This window comes from Lathyrus oleraceus, chromosome 5 (genome assembly GCF_024323335.1).
Source record: "Lathyrus oleraceus cultivar Zhongwan6 chromosome 5, CAAS_Psat_ZW6_1.0, whole genome shotgun sequence".
NCBI classification, from domain to species: Eukaryota; Viridiplantae; Streptophyta; class Magnoliopsida; order Fabales; family Fabaceae; genus Lathyrus; species Lathyrus oleraceus.
This window is the reverse complement of record NC_066583.1, coordinates 20,052,936-20,067,979: the sequence shown is the minus strand read 5'-3', so window position 1 is coordinate 20,067,979 and position 15,044 is coordinate 20,052,936. Positions and strand designations below refer to the sequence as shown.

Here is a 15,044-nt window from a genome sequence, read left to right as displayed (position 1 = left end):
GTTGTGGAACAACAACAACAACAGTTTTGGAACGCTGTAGAACCATGTTATAACTGGTTATGTAAAAGCTGTAACCGGTTGCATGCAAAAGAAAATGCATTGGTGACTTTGAAATAAGCAGTGCAATGCATTGATCAATGGTATTTGGACTCAGATGTTCTACTCATATGACGGGGAGGAATGATTGGTTTGTTATAATCAATTGTGCCACAAAGAACAGAGTGAAATTCGCGGATGAAACCACTTTAACAACCGATGGGATTGGTGATGTTTTGATCATGATAAAGGATGGTAGAATTTCCTTGGTCAAAGATGTGTTGTACATTCCAGGAATCAAGTGTCAGCTCCTAAGTATTGAATAGAACATCTTGATGCATCTTTATGTTCAGTGAAACACCAATCTCATGGTGTATGGAGAAGGAATCGATAATAACAATCTCTTCTTGTGAGACCGAGTATATTGTTGTTTCGTTGTATGTGTGCCAAACCATATGGTTAATGAATCTGTTGAAGGAAATGGGCAGCGAAGAGGGTGACATTGTAACGCTCATGGTTGATAACTTTTCCGCTATAAATCTTGCTAAGAACCTAATTGCACATAGAAGGAGAAAGCATATCAAAATAATGTTTCACTACTTAAGAGAACTTGTTAGTAAAGGAAGATTGAGGTTGTGATATTGTAGAAGTGAAGACTAAGTGGCTGATTTGTTGACCAAAGGAGTCACAATTGACTGTTCAAGATATTGAATAAGAACATGGGCATGGAAGACTTGGAGCATTTGAATTAAGGTGGTGTGTTGTGAAAATTCACTAATTCAAGTATTGTAATCGGTTACTGTGGGACGCAATCGGTTACAGAGTGTATTATTTTTTACTGTTATTGCTAGTGTAACCAGTTACACATTCGTAGTAATCGGTTATCACTGTTGTGTTTTTAAGTTGTTGAAACAACTGTAGTCGTTTATTGGTTTTGTGTAACCGATTACAGTCAGTTAATTTCATTTTTTCAGTTTTGTTACTTGTGTCTCAGTCAACTATAATTTGTATAAATACCCAAGGGATATCTCAATCAATGTTAATGAAAATTCGCACCCTCAATTATCCTCTCTCTCTCTCCACACTCAATCACTTAATTTTTACCAACCTTGTGATTTCTAGTTCTGACACTTATGCCAATAAATATCACTTATCCCGGCTGTCATTGTTATTTATTCCCACTCATCAAATGTTTTAGTGTGATTGAGCTCTAAATAATTCTTTTAAAGTACTTTTAATCATTCTATCAACTTCACACCAAATTCAAAAACCTCAACTAATTGCTCAATGTGATTTTTGGTGGTGATTCTCTTTAAATCCATTTGTGAAGTACTCGAAAACTCCATTCCTCACCCAAAAAAAGGTGGGAATTGTTAAAGTTTTATTGGACAACCTCATGAACTAAATTATAGAATGAGATTCAAATCCATTTACTAGAGATAGTGTTAGGGAGGTGTTAGTTTGAGGTTTTTAGCTAAGTGAAAAGTCAACAAATTGATGATCAAGCTACATTGATATTACTAAGTGTCTAAAAGGTTAAGCCAACAATTTTGACATATTGGATGCATTGACATGTTGGTTCGACTAAGTTGTAAGTGGAGTCGAGAGCAAGAATGGCCGGGAGGAGTCTTAAGAACATATCCACAAGATTAAGATCACTCTATCTGTCAAACATGTTCAGAATCTTGAAATATCATGTAACAACCTTTCGGCACGAAGTCGAAGTCGACACTTTTAAGTGTTAAAGACTTATGATATTTTTAAGTTCTAAGACTAAGTGATTTGGAGATGTATCCGCCTTCGACAAAGGCAAGTAACACGTTCAGAAACGGCTACCAATCCAGTTATCACCACGTTTGTTTGGTTTTTCTACAGTTATATCCTTGGAGACGCGTAGAGGGAAGTTGGAGCATGAAGACCTAAGTAGTGGGATACATGTCAGATTTATAGGGTTTAACTGTTGTCGACGGTTTCCTTTGTAATAGTATATAATGCAAGCTCATGCGTTATAGTCGAGATTGCAGATTCTCACAAATTCTCTATAGAACCAAGTACCTAAGTTGCAGAATGAAACAGTTTGTGAGACATGTGAGTCTGCATCCGCCATTTAAATTTTCTGCAAATATTTTGTATTCAAAACATTTACATTAAATGTCATTTACTTTTTTGTCGTTTAATGCCTTTATCCAAAGTCTATCTTTTGCATTCAATTGGTCACTATCCAAACATTTAAATCCAAATCAAACACACTTTACACTATAATTTGTCTTTGCACAAATCGTCATTGACATTTTCGAGTTAATCTTTTAATTAAACTAAACTCGTGATTGTTTACTAAAAACAGCGGTAAACAGAAGACGACTTCAATGAATTACGCAAGATGGACATCAAAGTCTTTTTGGTATTTATTGCATCTCTTAACAAATTTCATGACACCTTCTACCAATGTAGGCCAATGATGACCAGCAAGAAGGATCTTTTTGGTCAATGCTTCAAAGTGAAAAGGGCTGTATAAACAAACATCTATTCTATAAGACTATAACCATCTAGTTTCTCCCTTACTCTCCTGCACCAAATAAAATAACAGTCCAAGACAAAGCTCTCAACAGATACCTCTAATTTGTCTTTTTTCTCAACCTCCGGCTTTTATGTACTCAACTGAAATACTTTTGATCCAGTATTAGTATTAATATATGTTTGTTGAATCTTTCAAATTAAGGAAAACAACAAACACACTTGAACTTCACACATCTATTATCCTTTTCTTAAGAATGAGTCAAATGTAAAACTTTCTTGGTCACATTGAGTACTTACTTCATTCATAATTATATAAACTTTCTTGGTCGATTATGACGATAATCATTAATCTATAATAATGATCCAAACATATACAAATATAAAACGATAAAAACCATATACATGCAAAATCTTCCAAATGGCCGGCTAAAACATCATTATTATATCATCTGTCTTTTCTTCTTTTTGACACAAATTATGTCATGTTTTCTAATCATAGTTCTATAATTAGTACCAAGGTTAATTACCTTAACCACAATATTAATTAATATTAACATAAACTAAACTATAGAGTAGTAGCTTAGAAGAAACACCATTAACATGGCAGGAGGAGCAGCTATAGGAGAAAGAACATTGAAGGAAACACCAACTTGGGCTGTGGCTGTTGTCTGTGCTGTCTTCATCATCATCTCGATATTAATCGAACATGGAATCCATACACTCGAAAAGGTAGCACCTTCAGATCAATTACTATACTATAAAGTATAAACTTCAATTATAATCTTTTCTAATTTTACATATATCACAGTGGTTTCACAAAAAACATAAGAAGGCTATGAGTGAAGCCTTGGAGAAAATCAAAGCAGAATTAATGCTCTTAGGATTCATATCATTGTTACTTACATTCGGTACAAAATATATCGCAAAGATATGTATCCCTCCGACGTTAGGCGACAGCATGCTTCCATGCAAGAAGGAGGAGGTGGAACAAGATTCAAAAGACGATAGAAGGAGGTTACTATCTTTCGATGATAGTATCGTATGGCGTCGAGGTTTGGCATCTGCAGCATCGGGCGGCGATGATTATTGTTCACAGAAAGTGAGTAAGATTATATATATTAAAAATGTTGAGTTATTATTTGATATTTTAATCTATGTAAATGGAATATGCAGAATCAAGTGCCTTTAATTTCTCAATCCGGAGTGCACCAATTGCATATATTCATATTCGTACTCGCGGTTTTTCACATTTTTTACAGCGTCATGACTATGGTACTAGCTCGAGCAAAAGTGAGTGAACTTTTCGAAAAATATACGTTTCTGTTGATTTTATGGTAGTTTTAATTAAGACCGATAAAAACGAGTTGGATGAACACAACAGATGCAAAAATGGAAGGCTTGGGAAGCAGAAACGTCCTCGGTAGAGTACCAATTTACGCACGGTACTTCTTTTTTTATCGTCCATTTTTAATAAATCGCGTGAAAATATTTGTATGTAATTTCATATGCTGCTGTAGATCCTGCAAGGTTTAGGTTTGCGCATCAAACATCGTTTGTGAAGCGTCATTCGGGCTGGACTAGAAAGCCGGGAATACGATGGATAGTGAGTTTCATACATTGTTTGTTTACTTGTGCAGCAAGAAAACTACTAAATGGATGGTTTAATAGTAACTTATATGAAATAATCACTTTTTTTAGGTGGCATTCTTCAGACAATTCTTTGCTTCTGTGAGTAAGGTCGATTACATGACTATGCGGCACGGATTTATTAACGTGAGCACCAAACAAAACCTAACATTTTAAACTGATGCGAAAACTTGAAAACTGATAATCAAATGCATGCAGGCACATTTTGCTCCTGATAGTAAATTTGACTTTCATAAATACATCAAAAGATCAATGGAGGACGATTTTAAAGTTGTCGTCGGTATAAGGTAATTAACGAAGCTAAAATCGATAATGAAATCTTCGATGGCTTTTATCTGATACTAAAATCATCATCATCATCATCTGAAATTTTTCTATTTTACAGTATTCCGTTATGGGCTTTCGCGATCATCTTTCTGCTAATGAATGTTTACAGTGAGTAACTAATCGTTGTTAGTAAACTAGTTAACTAGTTAACTTCATTGTAATTGTAATCAATTTTTTTTGTTAACTTCATTAATCTTTTTCAGACTGGTACACGCTCACCTGGCTATCATTAGCGCCGCTAGTGGTAATTTATTAACAAGTTTCGTATATAATAATCGAATAAACTTTAATTAGGCTCGCGATAAGCATATAATTCATGTGTTTACGAGTTTTTTTCAGATACTTTTATTAGTTGGCACGAAACTGGAACTGATAATCTTGGAAATGGCCCAAGAAATCCAAGATCGGACAACTATAGTAAGAGGCGTGCCCGTGGTCGAGCCTAACAACAAGTTTTTCTGGTTTAATCGCCCTCAATGGATCATCTTCTTGATTCATTTTACTTTATTCCAGGTGATGATCGCTATATCGAGTTGAACATAATCACATGTATCAGTGAACATAATGTTTATTTTTTATGATTTTGCAGAATGCTTTTCAAATAGCCTATTTCTTATGGACATGGGTAAGAAAAGAACCTATCTTATATGATATCCAATATTTTTTATTATTTTTTTCTTTAGAGATTTTGATTTTTCTAAGGATGTTTTTTTTTACATTTTTGATTTATTTAAAAAATGCAGTATGAGTTTAAGATCACATCTTGCTTCCATGAAAACTTGCCACTAATAGTGATAAGAGTTGTCCTTGGAGTAGCCCTACAAGTCCTATGTAGTTACATAACATTTCCTCTCTATGCACTTGTCACACAGGTAAAACTATCAACCACAGATTAATCGTCACAAATTTTGAGTCTTGTGCAATGACCGTTCTTGCACATCCTCAAAGACGGTCTTTTCAAATTAACCTGACCTTTAAACTTACTCAATTGTAAATTAAATTTGCAGATGGGGTCTCACATGAAGAAAGGAATATTTGAGGAACAAACAACAAAAGCACTTAAAAAATGGCAAAAATCAGCAAGAGAAAAGAGGAAGTTAAGAAATGCAGGTTCAATAGAGATTCCTTCAATGAGTGGAGAAACAACACCAAGTCAAGGAACATCACCTATGCATTTGCTTCATAAGTTCAAACCTAGTAGTAACCAAACAGACACAGATAGTGTTTTATATTCTCCAAGATCATACCAATCTGATCAAACTGATTTTTCAGACACAGAGGGATCTACACACCAAATGAATTTGAATCTTAATCAAATCATGGCACCACCCTTACACCATCCAGTGAATAATCAGTCAAATCATAATATTGATTTTTCCTTTGATAAGCCTTAACAAGTAACAATGGCATAATTTGACTAACTTGTGTGGCTTTTTTTAGATGTAAAAGTAATTAGTTATAGTAGTTAGTTATATTTAATAGTTGTGTCAATTCTCAATCAGTGATCACAATTAAAATTGTGTTCTAATTTGTATGAATATACAGTAAAATCTTTAATAATCTTGTGGGAAGCTCCTACTAATCATGTGTTGTGTTCTAAGTTTTTTTAGAGAACTTTCCAGACTTTTAGAGGCACTGCGAAAAATCCGGTAGTGTAATTTTAATAGTTGAGATTTTGTCGACTGTTTTGTACGGCTGTGATTGCGTTATGTATAGTTCAGAATGAATCCAAATTTGTATAAATAGGGATCATATGTTGTTAAAAATAACATATTATAATGCCTCACTTTTTGTTGGTTTTGGGCTCCCGAAGGACACCGCGTGTCTCGCTCTTCAGAGGTCCAAATTGAATAATATATTGCCTGACACGGAGAACAGAAAGGTGAGTATGATCTAGTTTCGTGTACCGTGGATTGATACTGATGGAAGGGTGAAATACGATCATATTGAGATGAAAACAGATGAAGGTTTAAAGGTTATGTGGACAACATATCACCGTAGGCTAAGAAAGTGAACGATCGAGTTTGATGCGACAATTTTTAGATCTATCGACGGCATAATCAAAATGTTGAAACGCCTAGAATCATCTAGTAGTGTCTAGGGATGCATGTATCTATAATTTTTAAGTTATGTAATTTTTGTATGTTAAAGTTAAGTTAATTGTAATGCGTTAAGTTATGTTTATCTTGCAATAATGAAATTGACGAAACTGTATCTAATAAATTGCACCGTCCAAATGTAATAATAATAATAATAATAATAATAATAATAATAATAATAATAATAATAATAATAATAATAATAACGTCTACATAGATCCTCCATGGGTTATGTGTGCTGCTTGCGATGCTAAAGTATAAAATTCATCATCGGAATTTATCAAACCCGTGAGGTTACCCATGATGACTCTTATCATCTGCAGACACTATTGGTCATCCAAACCATGTGGAAACAGTGGCATGTCATCAAAAGGCCCAACATCATTTTCATGCTCAATATATGGGATAATGTGAGGGTGTGATACAATAAGGTACCACTCTAAGTAACCATCCACGCAATGCGCAGGAAACTGAAACTCCATTGTGTGATCTCTAATGGCACGGACAGAGCTGAGAATGTTACCCACAAACCATCTATCAATGTCATCAGATGGAACAACAAGGATTGATCATGGGATGTACTAGACATACCTAAACTGGAATAGGCGCCTCTCAAGTAAGTGTCTATCCACTAAGGTCTCCCGTAGCAGATAACTAGAAAAAAACGAAGTTTCATCAAACTCCTGATGCATTCTATGGTCTACGTATGGTGTTCAGATGACATTGTCTATAGCCAGTGCATCAATCATATTCATGTACTCCTAAACACCGTTTGGATGTGCATGCCTAGACTTCTATCTCTTTATCCGTGTGGAGACAACAATTGTAGGAATAACCTGCCTCTCATAAATGGATGGGAAATGCCTATATATCCAACACTAAACAAGAACATAAACAAAATAAGAAATGTCATTATAGACGAACATTGTCTCAAATATTTGGTACATGTCCTCCTCTGGGGCTCTGAAAAATGTATTCTTGTTTCTTTACAGTATCTCTTTCGGTCGGATAAGACGTCGAAGTATCCTACCCTATCTATGTGCGCTAGCATATAATTGGAAGGCCGGATTTGTTAAGGATACAACTTGAGGACAGCCATCAAAACCTTATGACCATAGAATTTCCTTTGTCGAACGCTCCGACGAGGCGCTTTCTGGTCACCGTCTCGGCCCCCGCCTTACTCCGGAGTGGATATTTATCTCAAGGGGTCAACATATGGTTGATTATCTTCTTAAAGCGATCTGGCCAGGTGGTCGACTATTCCTGGACCTAGGAAGTTGGTCAGATGTGGATGAAATTCCTTAAGAGACTCGCATGTCCGACCTATGTTGTTAGGACTTGGATTGTTCTTCATGTCTAGTCTTTTCTTTGGAACAAGGATGTTGGGAGAGAATCTGAGATTACTGTTGACCGGTCTCCTTGTAACCAAAGTATGGGGTGTCTTTCCCTTGAGCGTGTTCCGCGAGCCTATTTTACTTGGCTAGCCCAAGCGATAAAGAAAGGTTGTAGTGAGCTTCGCCCTGACCTATTGTATTCTTCCAGCGGAAACTTCCTTTCATCGGGTGGAAATCCTTTGGTACCTATAGAAGGTATTTTGGTTATGGATCTGCAATCGATGTTAACTATGAACTCTTCGTATCTTTAATGTTGCCATATTAAGTATCACGTCCACGGCATAAGACATCGATAATGTTAGATCGGGAGATGGACTGTGAATATTTTGGCATTATCTTCGAGGAACTCGCCTTCATTTTCCGGTGCTTCCATCATGAATCTAGATCTGGATCTAAGATCCTTTCTTCTTTTTCTTAGAGTTCCTTAGAGAAATCAAATTTTTGGCGATCTGGTGAATCATCGCTGAAACCATAACCATATGGATCGAATGTGATGGATCTCCATATTCGGTTATGAATGCTCTCGATTAGATGATATGAGGAGGTTACTAACATGGGAATTGAATATTGATTCAAAAATCTTGGAAATCATAGGAATCATAAGTTTATTCCCACAGACGGTGCCACTATTCCATTGAAGAATAAAAATGGATGTAGTTGAAGAACTGATGATCTTGAAATAGTGGTACTGATCTGTATCATGGCGGCGCGGGGTAGACTTGCATGGTTAGCAGTCAAACTCCTAAGTTAGTTCAAGGTTCAAGATGTGTGTAGTAAAAAATAAAGATCAGAGAATGTACCTTGCATTTTGTGTGAACTCACTTTATACCTTGGGTCAAGTGGAATGGATTTGAGATGTATTTGGCCTCTGGTCGGTCCAGAACACCATATATGGTAATTGTGGAAGGATTTCTCACAACTCATTCTCCTAATATTTTATCTTTGCTATTGTCTCCATACGTAACGAACCTCGCTTTCTTTCTTGATGAAGTCAATGAACAACGTCGCGTCTCTTGTCATATTCCTTGAACATCCACGATCTAGAAACCATATCTTATTTGCATCTAAAAGATATTCCTACAAAAAAGTAAACATTGAAATTTAGATCCCCGACTAATGTTGGGTCTTTCAGGGTTAGTGTTAGGACTCTTAGTTTCCCATGCCATGAGATCATTTGGATTTTTTATATTTTAAATGTGTTCTTTTTTCACCACAATAATGGCACACAACTCTAGGAGAAATGTTCTTTCTATTCTTTATAGTAACATGAGCATATTTCTTATTTTGTTTTTAAAATTTTTTCTCATTGTCACTTAAACTAATAGAGGTAAAAATATATGTTTTAGTGAATTGTGTTATTTGTCCCTTTAAATTATTTATTTCAATTTTAAAACTAGGGAAAGTAACACAATCAACTAGTTTTAAATTTTCATCTAAAGTAAGAGAAATGCACAATTGGTCGTTTACTAAAGATGCATGATCCTCTTTCAAGGACTCAAGAACATTTTGAAGTTATAAGACTTCTCCCTCAATTTCAAAATATTTTTTTTGAGTGGATATTTTCTTAAAATCTTTTAATGCATAAACATACATTTCATGAAACACCTCAGATAAATCATTATAAGAAGGTAAAAAGTGAAATTGAGAGTCACTTACATCTAAATATTTTTGCTTATGTCACATTGTCAAACAAATATTATCTATTTCTTCATATGAACTCAAAGTAGATGATGATGAATCTTCATCCTCTTCCGAAATAATATATGTCATATTTCCTTTCCCTTGGCTTTTGGATTTGGGGTATGTAGCGGGGTTTTCGTTACTTTTAGGCTTATTGATTAAACCAAAAGTCAACATATAATTCGAGTCGCCACCGCACTTTTATTTGTCCAAAGGAAATGCTAAAAAGCGAACAAAAGCCAAGTAAGAAGTTTTTCAAATCAAAAACTAATAAAAATGTCAGAGATCTAGGTAAGGGGGTTGGTTATGAAATGGGAAGGTTTTACGCACCCAAAACATCCTTAGTACTCAAAGGGAACCCTTTTTGCAAAAATATGTTGTAGGTTGGTATTTGTGAAAAGATTTGTGCAAAAGATTGGAGGGATGAGAAGAGAATAGATTATATTTACAAATTTTGGTGTTTGAATGGATGAACCCATTGCCTACGTACCATCCCAAAGGAGGATCAAAACCTCGTAGTTCGGGGTAAAAATTTCAAAAGATTGGTGAATTGATTTTAATCAAAAGCCTTAAGGTCTTTTGTTATCAAAGGGAGAAGACTCGACCTAAGCCAACAATCCACCATGTGAGGAAGGCTTCAACATGCTAGTGAGGGGTGAACCCTATAATAAGCATGGAAGACTTATAATCCAACACTAAGGATGAGGTAAGATTTACATCAACCACTATGATAACTCAAACCTATGACTAATGTTTTTGAAAAGGTTTTAACAAGTGGCCATTGGAACCACAAAACAACTTGAAATGAGTTATATTTACAAGTTAGATTTATTTACAAAATGAGATCAAAGTTGGATTAAAGTTTATTTACAATGAGTATTTATGAAAATGGTTTTGAAAATTCAAAGGCTTAAGGCCTAGGTTTCTAATTTGAAATAAAGTCAAAGCTTAAAAAAATGGTTTTTGGCTTGGTTAGAGTAGGGAGAAGAAGAGAAGGGCTAGTCCTAAAGCATACAAAGATAAGAGGGGAAAGATAACCCTTGGAGTTCCTTTTCTTGGAATCATAGAGATGACTCAAGATGCTCATTTCCTTTGGACTTAACACACAAACAAGCAATCAATAATTTGAATTCAAGCTCCTAGGATCTCCATTTGGCTTGGCTCTTAACTTGGCTACTCACGACAATGGTCCCCTTTTCACAATCTTAAGATGGGATCCCTATCACACAAAAAGCACACATCAAAAAGCTCATAACACAATAAAGGGAATGGACAAAGAATAAGTTTGAGGAGAAGTCCGTTGAGGTCCACTTTGAATTTTAGCATTCTAAAGGCATGAGGCCTAGTTGCTCTTCAACAAATTTTGCATTCTAAAGGCATGAGGCCTAGTTTCTCTTGAACTCCTTTAAGCATGGGTAAATCCTAATTCTAAGTCCTTTCTCCTTTGCATTTTGGTTCACATCAAAACAAACACAAACAACATAGAATAGCAATATATTTATATACAATGATGGGCTCAAATGAGCAAAAGAAAAATGACATAAACATAAAATATATGTTCAAATGAGCAAAGTGAAAATCAAGATGAATAATGAGCAAGAAATAAATGACATTAAAAGTAAATGATAATAATTTAAAAGCTCAAATTAAAGTTAGTAATTAGTAGAGTTATGTTAGCTTATCATAAGACAATGTAGCGCTATGTTAAGCAATCGTAAGTGGACTAATGTAGTAGTCACACCTATCTGAGTCTGGTCAATAAGAATATAGGCAAAGAACACAAGTTAGAGGTCATGACTAGTAAGCCAAGCTCCATAAAATTGCCATGCCAAACAAAAGGGGAAGGGCCTTGTATTGACTTTTGGTTATTTGCTTGACCAAGAAGTAACCTATCTTTGACACAAAATAACTCACTTGATCATGGATCAAGTTGAGTTTGGTTTGGATCAAAGAAGGTTAAACTTCTTATTTTTCAAGACCAACCTCAAGACTTTAACTCATTGGCCATTGAGGGAAAGAAAGGGATGAAGGTGAAAGGTGGGGGGTAAGAAGTCAACCAATCTCAATTGATCAAGGGATAACTCATCCTTGATCAAATTCATTCATCTTTCTAGGTGATGATCCTTAAGGATTTCAAACCACAAGATCCAATGAATTTGATCAAGGTTGAATCAATTCAACCTCAATCAACACCAAACAGAAGAGAAATGAAAATAACAAGTCAAGAACTCAATGATATTTTTTTGGTATTTTTTGAATTAAAAGAAAATACAAATAAAAAATAAACAAATAAAGTTGAACCTCCAATTCAATTCAAAACAACTTCAAAGAGTCCAATTAAATTCTCATAGGTTCAACATAGTCATACAAACCTTGACTAATTTTCTCACAAATTTTTGAAGTTAGAAAGTAATTAAAATCAATTAAAAACAACCAAAAATAGCATAATATGAATTAAAATCTCAAATAATCTCAAAACAAACAAGAAATTGTTGAGACTATTTTTCATTGACTTATCATGACCCATTAATGCTATGAAAATATTTTTGTATTTTTCAAAAGTCAGAAAGTATTTTAAAATGAATTAAAATCATTAAAAACCAAGTAATTCACAAAAAATATCAAATGAAGTCACAAAAATAATTAAAAATCATAATATGAAACTAGATTTTTCAAGAATTTTTTTGGAATTGGTCTCATATTTTTCTGACTTCAAATGAATTTTTAATGAATTTTTGAAAATGAAATGAATTAACAGAAAATAAAAAGAAAATGAAAATAAGCAAAAAAGCCTGAGCCACATGATGCGTTTCATTAATTGACGTGGCACTTGTGTATGGTCCAGATCTGATGACACACGGTGCACTCAAATCAAATGCGCCACAAAACAAATTAAATGAAGTTATTAAAATGAACACACGTGATTAGATCCTGAGAAGGAAATCCAAGGGCCCTGGTCAGAACACGTGGTAGTGGTGGTGGAAACCACCATCTTCTCCGGCCAGACACACAAACTCTGGCCATATTTGCAGAAAAATGAAACTTAATGAAAATTAAAAACAAGGCCATGGAAATGGAGCTCGTGTGATGTAGATCATCACTGTACCAATGGATTTCCCTCACTCTTCCTATATTGAGAGAAAGATGAAGGAGAAAATCATGGTGTCCACACGGATTGTTCATGAAATGGAAAATTGAAAGCATCAAAGTCTTGCCTCAAGTATGAGGACTTTAGAGAACCACAGAAACACAAGCAAACTACATTGAATTAGGAGATTCATATCCAAAAAGTTTGAGATTATACCTTTAAATTGATGAACTTCTGGCCACGAATTCTCCAAGATCTTTGCTCCTCTTTGATCCTTGAGTGTAGTGGAAATGATTGGTTAAGGAATCTGACTTTAAAACTCAGCTAATGATACTGAATTTCAAGCTCGAAAGTATGAAAAATTATGAGTGATTCCTTTGGTGAGGGTTAGGATTTCAGTGCAGCAGCTCATGAAGTGTTTATTTATAGTTGAATGTGGCTGAGTTCACACTTCTTTCATGTGCATGGAATTTGAATTTTGGATTGCATGGGCTTGTGTGGACGTGTGGAAGGCCCATGGATGAATGCAGAAGCTTGCTGATATCATGTAGAGGGCAACTGGTCGTGCACATTGGAATGAAACATCTTGCAATACAAGTTATAACATAAAAATACCAAAATGCACATAAATGAAAAGAATTTCGAATCTCCCAAATGGTAGACCCCAAGGACCATTATGAGTAATGGTTGGAAAGCTCTTGAAATAAGGAACAAAAGTCATGTTGGGAAAAAAATAATTTGGCATGTGCAAATTGATGAAAACTGGCTTGGAAAATTCAAGTACAAAACATATTCAAGTCACTTTGAAAAAGTTCACCAAAAGCAAGCCTAATAAAACCCCTTTTTCTTCATGATACAAGCTTCAAATGAAAATATCTTCAACATCAAAGTTGTATATCCTTTCAAGATAGTCAATCTAGACTCAGCGTTTGCATCATTTGGATTTTCTATGACAAAGTTATGGGCATTTGAAGTTGGGTACTTTTTCAAATTCAATGAATTAGGTCCAAGATGACCTATAATGTTTTTCATTATCACATGTATTTATTTTAGGATTATGATATTTTGTACAACATAAAATGTTAATTAGACATCGCAATCTTTCTAATGCCTTTAGACTCACCTCAAAATCATAAAAATTAAGAAAGTCATGCCCTTGGTAAGTTGACCCAAAATTAGGGTTTCAATCAAAATGACCTATAATGTTTTGAAATGAATGATAACCTTCAAAGCTTCAAATGGATTTTTGATGAACATAAAAGTTGTTCATATCGTTCTTAGGAACAGGTTTACTCTTGGGGTCATCTTCATTTGACAGACACATCCAAAATTATATCTCATTGATCCTCAATTCAGTTAGATGACTTGACTAATCAACTTTTCAAGGCCAAACATCCAATATTGATGAATACATGATTTAGGGGCCTCAAATAGGCTCATATACTCATAAAATGATAAATTAAATAACCTCCATTGATTAAATTTGATCATAAGTTGAGATTTCTTCACGGGCAAGGCACAGTCAAAGCACAGTGAAATTAGGGTTTCCTTGGGAAACAATCTTCAAGCCCTTTGGGTTATCTTGATCAAAATTGGAAAATTGAGATACTTTGGAGACATATATGATGATTAGGAACTTTGTGGACCATTTTCATGCTTTTTCTCATCTTCATCTAGTAATTGCATTGGGCTTAGGAGCCTCCTAGGAGCATTGTGGAGCACATGATCACTTGAGCTTCAAAACAAAAAGAGTTAGTGACATATTTTTATGCTTTTGGTTAGTAATCAAATAAGAAAAGCAATAACATACAATACATGCATACTTGGTGGTCTCAAATCACTCAAACAAGTCCCAACCCTAGGGTTAAGGAGCCAAACATGTTATGATCCTTGAGGCAATGCACTTGTGCAATAACATGATGCCATGAGGGATCTTAGGGTCAAAATTAGGGTCTTACAGGGTACAATTGCATTCCTTTGCGCTTCGTCAATCTTGGACAATTGATTTTGTAATGATTGTTTTTTATGGACTTAAAGTATTGGACATATCTTTCTTCTTTATTCTTATCATCCCATACCTTTGAAGGATTTGATATTTTGAATATTATCAAATTCTTGTCTAAGTGTTTTATACCATTCTTCCTCATATATTTATTGTAGTACCTAACAAATAGTCTCATCTCTTCGTCTTTCAAAGAGTCATCACTCGAGTCATTTTCATATTCTTCTACATTGGCCTTGAAAGTTTAGGCCTTT

General features: G+C 34.7%; 1 protein-coding gene across 1 annotated transcript; it reads left to right on the top strand.

The window, feature by feature from the left end:
• The first annotated feature begins 3,023 nt into the window (after window positions 1-3,023).
• On the top strand, window positions 3,024-6,008 carry LOC127087678 (MLO protein homolog 1). Its single transcript, XM_051028612.1, has 13 exons — window positions 3,024-3,282; window positions 3,362-3,652; window positions 3,727-3,843; window positions 3,935-3,995; window positions 4,071-4,156; window positions 4,252-4,326; window positions 4,399-4,487; window positions 4,586-4,635; window positions 4,731-4,771; window positions 4,867-5,040; window positions 5,117-5,152; window positions 5,271-5,399; window positions 5,535-6,008. Exons 1-13 carry the CDS (start codon window positions 3,154-3,156, stop codon window positions 5,919-5,921), a joined length of 1,665 nt encoding a protein of 554 aa, XP_050884569.1. The 5' UTR covers window positions 3,024-3,153; the 3' UTR covers window positions 5,922-6,008.
• The last annotated feature ends 9,036 nt before the right edge of the window (window positions 6,009-15,044 follow it).

Coding starts and splice junctions, on each gene's coding strand:
- LOC127087678 (XM_051028612.1), top strand. CDS start 3,154: ATGGCAGGAGGAGCAGCTATAGGAGAAAGAACATTGAAGGAAACACCA. Junction 3,283..3,361: donor GAATCCATACACTCGAAAAG/GTAGCACCTTCA, acceptor CATATATCACAG/TGGTTTCACAAAAAACATAA. Junction 4,327..4,398: donor TGCGGCACGGATTTATTAAC/GTGAGCACCAAA, acceptor AAATGCATGCAG/GCACATTTTGCTCCTGATAG.